Source organism: Callospermophilus lateralis, chromosome 12 (genome assembly GCF_048772815.1).
Source record: "Callospermophilus lateralis isolate mCalLat2 chromosome 12, mCalLat2.hap1, whole genome shotgun sequence".
NCBI lineage: Eukaryota > Metazoa > Chordata > Mammalia > Rodentia > Sciuridae > Callospermophilus > Callospermophilus lateralis.
In genome coordinates, this window is record NC_135316.1 from 101,409,228 (window position 1) to 101,422,613 (window position 13,386).

A 13,386-nucleotide genomic window follows, 5' to 3' on the forward strand; every position below is an offset into this window, starting at 1 on the left:
GTGCATTGCTACTTAAAATATAAGTATATAAAAATACATGTATTCTTATATCATCATAGTACCATTATTACAACAAATTCAACTATTGAGGGGTCCAAGAATGTCATTTTGTAGTTTTTAAATTTAAAATTAGTAATCAAATAAGGCCCATTTTTTTTAGATGCAGGTGGAACTACTTACTTTGGGAAGGGCCCATCTTGGGTGCCCCTGGGTACTGTGGGTGGCATCACAGTGTGGACATGCGGATCTGGGAGTCCCACTCTCACTGCTGCTACCGTTGGTCAGTGGGCTCACCTGGTGACAGCCAGATCCTCCCGTGCAAAGTTCCCCAGCAGCCTTTCACCTGATGGTTTCATTCATCGCTGATCTTTGCTGGAATCAGTTCATTTGAGACAAAAGCAAAAACAAAACAAAACAAACCCCAAACAACAACAACAACAAATTATGATTTTCTAATTGCTGTTTTTTCAAACATTTATTAGTTTTAATTAATACATGAAAAGAATCTTCCTCATAAGTCATGACTCTTTGCTAATCCCGTGATCTGACAGGCAGGCCAAATCCAGTTTCCAGAAAGGCATCTGAGGAGTCCACTTTGGAAAGCCGTAGGGACAATGATGATGACCTGTAGGTATTCAATAATTTTAAAAAAAATTAATTCAATTGCCATCATTAGATGTAACAAATGTTCATTTTGAAAACATGAATTAAATGAATTCAATCACAATTGTTAAATGCGACAAATGTTCACAAATATTCATTTTGAAAATGTGAATTAAATTACTGGGTAGGTACCGCATACACACTTCCTAGGGCATTCTGGAGAAGCACTGCCCATTAGAAATGGAAAGTGAACTGCAAGTGCAAACCCACAGGTGCCGTTTAAACTTATTAGCCATGTTCAAAAGTAAAAAGAAACAGGGGGAATTAATTCCCATAATATATTTTCTTTAACCCAATATAAAATTACCTCTGTTTCCTTGGAGGATCCCCCTCAGATACCAAGGTCTGTGATGTTCCAGTCCCTTATATAAAACGGCATAGGGAATGTGTGTAGGTCGTATGTACAATATTATGCTGTTTTATATGAGGGACTGGAACATCCGCAAACCTTGTAACATGCTGTAAATCTAATACAACATACATGCTGTGTAAGTTGTGGCTGTACTGTGTTGTTTAGGGAATAATGGCAAGGAAAAAAGTCTGTACATGCTCGGCACAGATACAATTACTTTCAAATATTTTCTCTTCAACTCGATTGAATCTGAGAATTCAGAATCTATGGATATGGAAGATCAGCTGTATATCTAAAATATTGTAATTTTGACATGTAAACAATGTAAAAATGATTGAGGTAGGTTATTTTTAAAATTTTTTTTAGTTGTAGATGGACACAATACTTTTGTTTATTCATTTTTATGTCATGCTGAGGATTGAACCCAATGCCTCACCTGTGCTAGGCAGGAGCTCCACTGCTGAGCCCTAACCCCAGCTAGGTTATGTTTTTTTTTATGCCAAGTGTTCAAACTCCAGCACGTATATTATGTGTATAGCACATCCCACTTTGGACTGGCCACATTACATGTACCCAATAGCTGGACTTGTGTCCAGTGGCTTCCTTATTGGAAGTGCAACTGCAGACATGCAGTTATTATATTGGCTTTTTTTTTTTTTAAAGAGAGAGTGAGAGAGAGAATTTTTTAATATTTATTTTTTAGTTTTCGGCGGACACAACATCTTTGTTTGTATGTGGTGCTGAGGATCAAACCCGGGCCACACGCATGCCAGGCGAGCGCGCTACTGCTTGAGCCACATCCCCAGCCCCTATTATATTGTCTTTACATCAACCTTGCAAGATAAGCACTATGACCTGCATTTTTTTTTTTAATTTAAAGAAACAGTCTCAGAAAGGTTGACATCTTGTAGCATGACTGCTGAATGTTCCAAGTGGGGCTTGGCCAACTGAATGAATGACCAGGAGTCCACTTCTACTCCCATAGGATCTTGTTAACATACAGCAGTAACTTTGTCCCCCTTTTGTAGGGCTGGTCTCCCCCAATTTTGGGTCCCATTCCTTCCTTTCTTTTCTAGACCCTCCTCTCTCTGGTTCATAGGCAGCTTCTCAAAGGCTTTTCTCAATCTGCACTGAACTGACGCTGGCATCTCTCATTCCCTCCCAGCCTACCTATCATCAATTGACTTCTAGACATTTCTCTCATCAGTCCATTTCTCCAACTCACTGCCACCTTGCTGCACCAAGCCACCTTCATCCGGACACTGCACACCTGGAATAGTCTGTCACTCTGTTCACATCTCTTTGTCTCTAATTTCTTCCCCATCAGCAGCCAAAGTGATCTTGTCACAACATAAATTGAACTGTGTCTCTTCCTGCTTTGAATCCTTCCATGCTTTAAGATGAAGATTCTCTGGTCTGGGTACACTGGCACAAACTGGCTCTTGTCACTCTACCCTATGCCCCTCTCTCCCTCCTGCTTGGATTTTGTACCCACTTTCTCACCAGGGGCCTTTGTGCATGCTGTTTCTTCGGCTTAGTTAGGTTTCCTCACCTTGGGCGTGCTGATGTTTTGGGGTATATAATTCTTTGTTGAAGAGGAGTTGTCTGGTAAGCGGTAGGAGGTATAGTATGCCTCCCCCACCGGATCAGTTTTAACAGATATCTTCAGGCATTGCCAAATGTCCCCTGGAGGGCAAAATCTCCTGATTGAGAACAGCTGGCCTAGAGTGACTTTCTTCCTCTATCAAATCTCAGTTCAGAAGTCACCATCCAATGAAACCCTCTCCTGACTGCAGGTTAGATCAGGCCTTTCTCTTCAGGTATTATTTATATGACCACATAATTATTCTTTATCAGCATCCACCCCATTCTCTTAACTTGGGTAGCTCTGTAGATCATATCCATTTCCATTCACCTTTGTATCCACAGGGTTCAAGAAGTCTCTGGCACATAGTAGGCACCTATTATTTAATGCATGAATGAGGGAATAAATGTATTTAAGGGCAGATCTATTTGCTCCAAACACAGATACTCTTTCAAAAATCCAGACTACCATTTATAAAGGACCTGCTGGGCCAAGAGGTTCCCAGCTTATTGAGGAAGATCTTACTACCTCCACTTTGAAGATGAGAAATGAGCTTGAGCAATAAGTGAACTGCCCGTGACAGACAGCCGAGGCCCAAGTCTGGGTTTTGTGACTGCGACTTCCATTGCTCTGAGGTGGGGCCTGTTCTGTGTATTTTAAGTCAGTAATTTGAAATGAAATACAAAGAACATGCTCCTGAAATGTCACAGACTCAGAACCCCTGTCAAGGCATGGTCAGCTCTTTGTAACAGGATGAATCTGAAAGAATTTAAGCTTCCGTATGCACCAAAACAAATTTGAACGAGTGAAGACCCAAACTACCTTCCAGACTGGATGATACCTGCTACTAAGGAGGGGAAGGGTGACAACTAATTTCCCCATATTTGGTTCGATGCTGTCACTCCCTCCCCCCATTGTCATAAAAAATCAGAAGAGAACTGGAGCCAGGTGCAGTGGTGTACGCCTGAAATCCCAGTGCCTCGGGAGGCTGAGGCAGGAGGACCGGGAGTTCAAAGCCAGCCTCAGCAAAAGCAAGGCACTAAGCAACTCAGTGAGACCCTGTCTTTAAATAAAATAGAAAAACAGGGCTGGGGATGTGGCTCAGTGGTTGAGTGCCCCTGAATTCAATCCCCAGAACTCCCCCCCCCCAAAACAAACAAACAAAAAAACAAAGAGGAGAACTGGGAGGTAGCCTTCCACTTCAGTCTTGCTAGGAAGGAAACCCAAGATCCAAAGGCAGTGGCTGCTTAAGATGGGAAGAGAAGGAAAGATAGCTGTCATGGTACACTTCCAAACTATGCAGATAAAAGGCTTCCTGGAATGTCAATCAAATAAATGACTGTTTTCTCTGGATAGAAAATGGCTGCAGTGGGAACCAGAGAGACCAAGCTGGGAGAGCTCACGGTTCATCTGGTAGGCAGGGTCCAGGTTTGCACGTCTCAATTTGACACTAGTTTTAGTGTCAGGGGAAAAAAGGTGCTGCAGGGGTTTTTATAAGAAAAACATTTTCTTTATTCTTGAAGGATAAGTACCCCACCCCAAAAGGGGAGAGATTTGCTTTAAAACCCCCCACAGTATATACCAGATCTATCCTCTGCCAAGCTAAGCACTATAGGAACATAAATAATAAGGCAGCCCCTGCTCCTAGGAGATCTGTGAATTGTTGTTGTTTGGGGTCCATTTAAGAAATGTCAAAACAGCACTTTTCTGATGTATCTCAACAACCATAAGTTATAATTACACAGATCTGTCCTCAAAAAAGTGAGTGCAGAAAATCAAATTCACCTCATTGTGGTTCTATGCCACCCATTCTCTGAACCTGAATAACTTTATAATGCAATTGTATAAAATGGGCCTAAAATCAAATAGAAGACACGTTAGAAAAGATAAATTGGTCACTTTGATTCCATTGTAAGGGAAAGGAGGACACAAAATCCACAAACGTGAAAACCATCTATCAAGAAGGCAATATGACATTTTAATGCCAGTGTGTGTAATAGTTTTACTGCATAAGAAAAACAGAGACTGAATGAACCATTAGATTGACAGCAAACAAACAGCTGAACATGATTATTCTGATCAAATAAAAATTGGAAAAAATCCCCCCAAATCTTAAAAGTCCCCAAATATGACTCCTTTTGCTTTTTCTGGATAGAATAAGGACTGCAGTTCTATTACACAAAATGGATAACTGCTTTACGCTGAAACACATAAAACCCTATGTATACACACGTGTAGTCCTGTCAACACTGGAATTAACAGGAACAGGATGGTAGGCTGCCTGCTCTTATCTATAGCATGGCTGGAATTGCCTATCAATAGTGACAGTTCATGGTGACTATTACATGATCTCTTAGGTACTGAAACTGCACATACTGGAGAATATAAAATATATTGCAGGAGTCCATTTCTGTCTATGAAGGAAAAAGTATATAAATATACTGGGTGTCAAAATTTTTCATTCTTCCTTCAATTATTTGCCCTGTTCAACACATAAAAATACAAATAAATATTTCCTTACAAAGAAAGTTCATGATACATTGTTATAAAATAAGAGGTAAAAAACAAAAAACAAAACAAACTCCAAACTCTTTAATATACGGTCATTAAATAAAAATGCTAATATACAGACACATTTGATGTTCATATAAATTGTAGGAGTCCATCATTTCTTGGTTACAACTGAGGTTTCATAGTGCTAGTCCATACACAAGGCTCACAGCCCAAATGCAGACTTAATATTGGGAAAAGTTACTGGAGATAATTTTTTCTGTTTTTTTGTTTACTTAGAAAAGGTTTCATTTTGGGGAGTCTAGAATTACATTGGAGTTGTCTGAAAAAATACAATTTTGATGCAAAAACCTTATCAAGCATTCAAGAGTATATTGCTGGTGCTGTAATCTTTTTGCATGTCTTTGTTTTAATAGAAAAAAAAATAACAGTAAAATAAACAACATGTCCAAGAATTTCAAATGGTTAAACAAGCATATTATGTTAATGATATGCCTCGTGCACACACACACAAGACGAATGCAAGAGGTCAGACATCCTTTCTCTGCATTTGTTCCAGCTTTCTTCTCAAAAGGCCATAATTCTCCTTGGTGCCTGCTGCCGCGGGGTCAAGCTGCAAGGAGATTTCATAGTGTTTCTTGGCCAAGTTGAGATGTCCCCAACGATGATAAAGCACAGCTGAAATAGCAGGAGATGAATTTCATTGGAAACGCTTCTGAATAACTTGCATGATTCCCAACCACTTGTGCAAAGAACTATTCCAGGGCATTTGCAAACAGTTTTTGAAAATCATTGCTTAAAAAAAATATTGTTTGTACTGAACATTCTATTGTAATCATGCTCCCTGGGGATGGTCCACTTAACCTCTGCCAGTTTTCTGTAGAGCTTTTCCTATCATTAGATGGGATACATCTGCCTACAGCAACATCATTACATAAAGACATAAAAAGAAAAGTGCATTAAGTGTCTTAAAGCTGCCATAAAATTTCCAGGTCCCAGGCTAGATAGAGTGGGGCTCCCAGCACTATTTAGAATTCTGGCCACAGAGAAGTCCAGACTTTTATTTATAAAGAAAGAGAAGTCAACTGTTTATTTAAAGTAATGATTTTTCTCACACCTTTTGGTAGTAAAAGATTGTGTGTCCTAGCTGGAAGTAAGGGTTCAATAGCAAGATTTGACCATATAATGATTGCCACAATAAACCTGATTTTTAGGATAAACCTGATTGTTACAATTATGTAAATAAACTAAACTTGCAATGTGGGAAGAAAAACTAAGATGCTTCATGACTTTTATGATAAGTAGCTTCAGAAAAACACCTTTGCATGACTGAGCTTTCTGAACTGTGCGGTAGGCTCTGAAAACTCCAACTTTGGAGATCTCAGAATGGAAGAAAGGAATTCTGGGGAATAAATAACTACCAGTACATTTTTGGCCACAGCATAAGGGAACACAAGCAGAGGAAACAGGGCTGGAAGGGGGAAGATCCACTCTGGAAGAAGGGAACAGGAGGTGTGTTCCCTAAAAGCTTCTGAAGTACCTTTCGGGTTAACATAGTAGGTTCCTTCACACAGAGGGAAGATCCGAGTTCTGATAAGAAGGCAATGAACTCGGTGGGCAATTTTGGGGGTTGTCTTGGTTATGCAATTACAATTTGCAAATAAGGCTGTTTTTGAAATGTCATAATAAAACCAAATTTTAAAACCAGATTATGAAGGACAATACAGACTAGCTTTGGAAAAAACCATTCTCCTAACAATGACTTTATAGAAATATGCCCATTTCATTTTAATTATATAGAGTTTCGATACAATCCAATTTGAAAAGTTTCCTTACCCAAATTACCATGGTAACTTGCAGCATTTGGATTTGCTTTAATTGCCTTGAGGAATAAAGCTTCAGATTCCTAAAAAATAAAATAAAAATAAGAAACACACACAAAAGAGGGTATTGTAACAAGAAGCAAAAGTGATTCTGTTTTTACTGCCTGTGGTTTTCAAACTGTTACCCTTCCTTTGTATCACTGTGTCCTTCCAGAAACATGCTCTGTGAGAAGAGGCTCTGAAGACCTCGCAAGGAAGCCAAGGCGCCAAGGGCAGCACTGAGAGGGCATGAATGTGCCCATGAGCTCCGCAACCTGCCTCCCAGAAGTGGCTGGAATTCTGCAACTGGAAGCGAGCTGCTTGGATAAGGGTGCAGTAGATGAGAGAAGGCCGAGTGAAGCCAAACACTGGCTGCAGCACCCATGACAGCCACTTTCAGCCTGCACCAAGGAACTCCCTGCCAGAACCCTCACCATAGGAGTCGGCACCTGTCTCACTTCCTGAAGAACCCACAACACCCGTGGCAACCCAGAAGCAGCTCATTCAGCTGGAAAGAATGAGCAGAGAGAATGAGAAAGAAGCAGCCCTCTGTCATTGAAGCTGTCACAGTACTGTGTATGACCGTGACCAAATGCCTTGATGTGCATGAATCGATTCTTGCATAGACTTGCATTTCCTCCAAATCATCCTCACATCCAATGCGGTCACTGTAAAGCAGGCAAAGTATTTTCCTACCTGATCATGCTGAACACTGCAGACTGGACTGCAGCTTTCTACCATCAAGTGCAGAGAAGATGCCCTATTTATTCTTCCTGGCACATGTCGGGGGCCACCATTCACTCCCACTTCATTCCTCTTCTAAGAGGGCCAAGCATGCTGCAAATGGCTCTAAACACTAACTTCAACAACTAAAGCTTCTGGTGTGGGGATGGTTATTTTTGCTTCTTGTATCCTAGGTGTATTTTTCTGGGTGGGCTCTCCTTATCTCAGACTCTGCATTTTCTAACCTGCAAGAGCAGCAGCTCCTTTGCCCTGTGATAGCAATGGTTGTCCTAAGAAACACACTAGTTATGTAGGCAGACACCTCTGAAACCAGTGCTTTTTAGACAGAGCGAGTGGAGAAAACTTTGTATTTTAGAAATATCATTCAGAAGTGGCTGAATGAAGACATCAAGCTAAAATACAGGAGGTCAACTCTATTTCAGTGTCTATAATCCAAGTTTCAGTAGCTGAAATGCCTTCGAAGAGGTTCTTGAGCCGGGAATGGTGGTGCATACCTGTAATTCTAGCAACTTGGGAAGCTGAGGTAGGAGGATCGCAAGTTCAGGGCCAGCCTCAGCAACTTAGCAAGACCCTTTCTATAAATAAATAAAGAGGGGTGGGGATGTAGCTCAGAGGTAGAACACCCCTGGGTTCAATTTCCACTTCTTTAAAAAAACAAAAAAAAGCCTACAATTTTCCTGCTATATCAAGTAAGCTGCAACAAGAACACCAAAACAAGACCTCACTGCACCAATCAAATGGATTGTGGAGTTAATAGTGGTTTCTACATAACTAACTATATTGTCTCTGATTTTGAAATCTTTCCATTTGAAGTCTAAAACTTTAGAAAATAAGGCCAGGCAACTGAAATCTATTTAGTTATGCTTCCCTGCCTGCAAATAAAGCAGGATTCACTGGAGAGAACGGTTTTCGGGATAAATGCAGTTTAGGAGTTTTCTAGGGGGTCCTAGATTTATTTCTTCATTCATTTATGTGGAACTGCTCAAATGCCTAAAGGGATGACAGTCACTTAGGGGAGGGCATAGGTGGGACTGGAGGACAGCAGTGCTGGCGGTGGGGAGGGGCTTGCAGCCCACCCTTCCTTAGGCTCTGCTATTCCTGGCGAGGCAGGATCTGAACTCTGCAGAGGGAGCAGGAAGCTGGGAAGGAAAGAGTGGGTCTGAGGAAGAACCGACAGAAAGCACTGGATCAGACCTCAAAAGAGGAGGAAATGTGAGTCCACGTTTCTTGAGCCTGGAGATGGGAACACCACGGCACATGGGCAAAAGGGGCATCTGAGGAAGATGGGTCTAGGGAAGGGGAGTGTGGGCCAGACCTCCCTCTCAGGACAAGGTGGGGCTCCTGAGCACCCTTCAGCAGCTCTCGATCTGCAGCTGGGCCTGGGAGGAGCGGGAGGTGAGGGGCTTCTCATGAACACAGATTCTGCAAGTATTCAAAGCCCCAGAAATGCTATGAAATTTTCTGAAGAGCATTGGATACACTGAGAAAGGCCTTGGAAATTGCATCTTGCGGTGGAACAAGTGTGGCCTTTCATTGGGCAGCTCCTTCAGCCCCCACAGATGGTGGGGAAGAAGAAGCATCACTGCCTCAGAGACCACAGCCCTCTCTGTGCCCTTGGAAGGTGTGGCTCAGGCAAAGTATGTAGCTGGGACTGGGCAAAATTATTTTATTTTTCTTACCTTATACTTACAGTATGATACACACACACACACACACACACACACACGTATTTTAAGAGCAGATTACATTTTGATAGAGCAATTTCTCAATTTTGTTCTTGTACATTTTTTCATATCCCCCCATCAGGAGGTTCTGCAGCTCAGTATTTTCATTTTACCCACGAATAAACTGAGGCCAGGGCAGTGCAGTGACTCCTAATAGATAAAAAGGGCTGCTGGGAGAGGATCCCTAGACCACTCAGCATGAGAATGCTTGCTCTGCATGTCAAAGCCCCAGAACAGGCTGTGAAAGCCTGCAAGAAGTCTCAGACTCCAACAAGAGATGCATTAGGTCACTTGATGACTACGAACTGATCTCCCATCAGCACATAGATCAGCAAGAGACAGGAAATCAGGACTGGAGACTCAGTTCTGCACTCAGGTATCCTCCCTAGAGATGGAGCCAGTAAGCAACGTGCTCAGGTGAAAAGCAGGCTGTGCAGAGAGAGACCCAGTCAGACTGTGCCCAAGCAGCCCATCACCACCACATCCTTCTCCACAGCATCCAGAGCAAGGAACACCCCCAGACAAGCAGCACCAGGCACACAGCAGACCAACAGCAACAGGCATTGTATTTTTTGCATTACAAGAAAAAAAAGTTCTTTAAAATTCCAAATCCTAATATAAAACCATATTAAATGAGGCTCATGGGTGACACCTGGCTGGAGGAGTCCTCCACCCCTCCCCTGTGCCGAGAACTCAACTTGAGCTCCTGATTTCATCTTCTGTTTCCTTATCTTAGGCTCAGCACCTTGGCCTTAACAACGAGGATGAAAAATGTGCAGGAAAACGGGAAATTTCCACTCTGCTTTATGGAATATTTTCTACATTATCTGGGAAAAAGGAAAAGTGACTTGGAAGCCTAATGAATCCTGGGTTCTGTCCCCTCAATAGAAATTCTAATGGATAGACTGTAGGATGATTGAAACACCAATACAGTGATCATCTAAGGGACGTTGAGAGGGAGAGGAACAGGGCTGGGGAGTACTACTGGTCAAATTACCTTGTGTATTATATGCATATACGAATACACCAAAATGACATGTACACACCCCACCAGTTTGTACAGCTATAATACACCAATAAAAAAAAATGGGGAAAAAATGAAGTAAAAAACGTCATATAAGCTGCATCTTGAAGAATTTCTGTAGCTGGGTTAATGGAGAGCCAAGACTCCTGACCATCCGAGGCAGGCAATGGCTGAAAAGGTCAAAGGTCATTAGGAAGGACACCTATAACCCTCCCATGCCCCTCAAGTGGATCCTTAAAAAATGAAACTAAGTCTCTCAAAAAGCCATCTTTGGAGCAAAATCTAGAAATATTAACAATGTATCATGAAGCTACGAATTTCCCTGACACTAAAAAATAAACCCATGAAGAATCTTAACTCTATGAGAATTCTACCAGTAATGGCATTTAATGAACACAAAAGGAGAAGTAAATAACACTGATCATATATTAATTAATCACTACCATTAGGCTTTAGGTTTTATCTGTAGCCTCAGAGTGATCAAAATAACGTATAGGCCCTGATTCTGAAATATCTGTCCCTCAAAAGGACCATGTATGTCAGGCACTGAGGATGCATGTTGGAAACCCATTCCAGGCTGGGGGTGCAGCTCAGTGGTAAAGCGCTTGCCCAGCAGGGGTGGGACCCTGAATTCCGTCCCCAGAAATGGAAAAAGAAAGACATTCCCTGACCTGACCCCAGACCCCATCCTCATGAGAAGGACTCTGTTTTAACGAGCTTCCTGAGTGATTCCGATATACAAAACTAGGGTTTGAGATCACTGAAATTAAGAATCTTAATACACGGGGAGCTAGGCTCAGCCTATTTCTCAGCCACCCTGGGACACCAAGTGGAACAGATTTACCATCTTGTAGTTTCTGTTGGTGAGCAAAGTCTGGCCTTGCCTACAACCTGTAACTCAGAGGAGGGAAAACTGCAGACACCGTCATGTTTCCTCATGGGCTGGTCATTCTTTTGTGGAGAAAACAGCTCCCAGAAATAAAACTCAGCTTTGGCTCCACTGCAAGGGACAGCGTCCAACCCTTTTGTGAGAGGGTGGGGGCTGGGACGTGTCCTGGAAGGAGCAGTCGCTGTGCTGAATGGTCCTCACCCGAGCCGGGCAGTTCATGGGACCAGCGTCAGCAACTCTTCCTGGTCACTGCCCCTGCCCTGGTCTCTCTTCTCTTCCCCTCCCCATGTGTGAACAATGGCTGAGTTCTGATGAGAAAGGACACGGGGTCTGACCCTGCACATCCATCTTTTGGGCAACTTTTCCAGGAAACAAACTGACCAGCTCACCCTGGTGCACGGCTGCCATGGCTCTGGCCTGATTCCGAATTTAACTGGGCAGAAGTAACACTGATGGCTTCTGTCAGCTGCTGGCATTCATTACAAGAAATCACAGCCTGTGGTTTACACACCTTGTATTTCTGGGATTTCCCCAGCACGTTTGCCAAGGAGAACATAAGAGAATGATCATTAGGTATTAATTCCAGTGCCTCTCTTCCAACTGCTTCAGCCTGCGCTAAATTACCTGGGAGGAAAAAATGGAAAAGTAAAAAGCATGTTAATATTGTACTTGTGTTTTGTCTCTCTCTATAATTAACAAGGCTTACACACATCGTACACAATTACGAATAAACTACTTGGGGAAATCTATGTAGCACGTGTAAAACGCAGGCAGCCTCCTGAATGGCAGAGCCTCTGCGACTCAGAGCAGAGTTCTGACACATCCTGCAAACGGCTTTTGATTAATTTCTGTAAACCATATAAAACCTAGTTTTAATCTTCCCCCAGACACCAGTTATACCCAAACCGGAGGAAACACATCTGCAAAATAAGCGTATCACAGTGACACCTTAATTGGGGAACACTTTGCAAGTGGAAGTGTGTGTGCTTGGCATTTTCCTTAGAAACCAGTCTCTTCCCTGCACCGTTTCGATGGACTGCCAGCTTTAAATCCTGCCAAGTGGCACCGTGGTTTCTTAAAGAATGGTTGGCTTTTTAAAGCCAGGGTAGCGAAGTAACTCCAAATTGGCTGAACCCAGTCTGCTACGGGATAAAAACCAGATCAAGTCATGAACATATCTCAAATAAGATCCAAGATTTGGGGGCAGTGACGCATGCCTGTAATTTCGGGAGGCTGAGGCAGGAGGATCAAAAGTTTGAGTCTGGCTACAGCAACTCATCAAGATCGTGCTTCAAAATGAAAAGATCTGGGAATGTAGCTCAGTGCTAAAGCACCCCTGGGTTCAGTTCTCAGTACCATAAATAAATAAATAGATAAATAATCCAAGGCTCTTGGTATAGACTGGAGGGTGTTTTCTGTATGCAGTCAGTGAGCTAGTGAACATGGACCTGCCCTTCCATCCCAGGAGCCCAGAAGCCTCTTCTTGCTCACATCTGGGTGCCTCCAACACCTGGGAGCTGATGTAGCTGGATGTCAGGCTTCAGAATAAATGAGATGGGGTCACACACCTTCCCCAATGACTCAACACCATTCCTCAACATTCGTATTTCAATATATCAAAGGAAGCTCCATTTTCTAAAAGAATAGACATTTTTGTAATGTAAAATATTTACATCCATATTATTTTTTAACTTGGAGTGGAGGAGGGCACACTAATCTCTGCTTCTCAATTATTCAGCAGTACTGTGGGATGGGACAATTGCCTCTGATCCATTGAATTCTCCCTTCTGCACCTGTATTGTCAAGGAGGATGATCATGTTGTTCCAAGCCAGGCTGTGTTCTGGCTTCAGCATGGTGGCATTTCTCCACGCGTTCAATGCGTCTACATGGCGATTTAGATCTGCATACTGAAAACAATGCAAAGACAAAAAAAAGAAAAAAAAATCATTATTCTAAAATTTCTGCCTTTTTCTCTAAGATATCAATAACAAAATAAAACCTCATAAAAACTAACAAACAAACAAAAACCAA

The 13,386-nt window shown here is 42.3% G+C and overlaps 1 protein-coding gene across 1 annotated transcript in view; it reads right to left on the reverse strand.

Annotated features, from left to right (window-relative positions):
- Positions 1–4,555: 4,555 nt before the first annotated feature.
- The window catches only part of Tmtc4 (transmembrane O-mannosyltransferase targeting cadherins 4), a 56,704-nt gene continuing 47,873 nt past the window's right edge, over positions 4,556–13,386 (reverse strand). Inside the window, exons 15-18 of the mRNA XM_076872034.2 lie at positions 13,148–13,262; positions 11,866–11,978; positions 6,948–7,017; positions 4,556–5,789 (exon numbers count right to left, since the gene is read on the reverse strand). Of these exons, the coding sequence (XP_076728149.1) occupies positions 5,641–5,789; positions 6,948–7,017; positions 11,866–11,978; positions 13,148–13,262 (447 nt within the window). The 3' untranslated portion in view covers positions 4,556–5,640. The remainder of the gene's footprint in view (positions 5,790–6,947; positions 7,018–11,865; positions 11,979–13,147; positions 13,263–13,386) is intronic.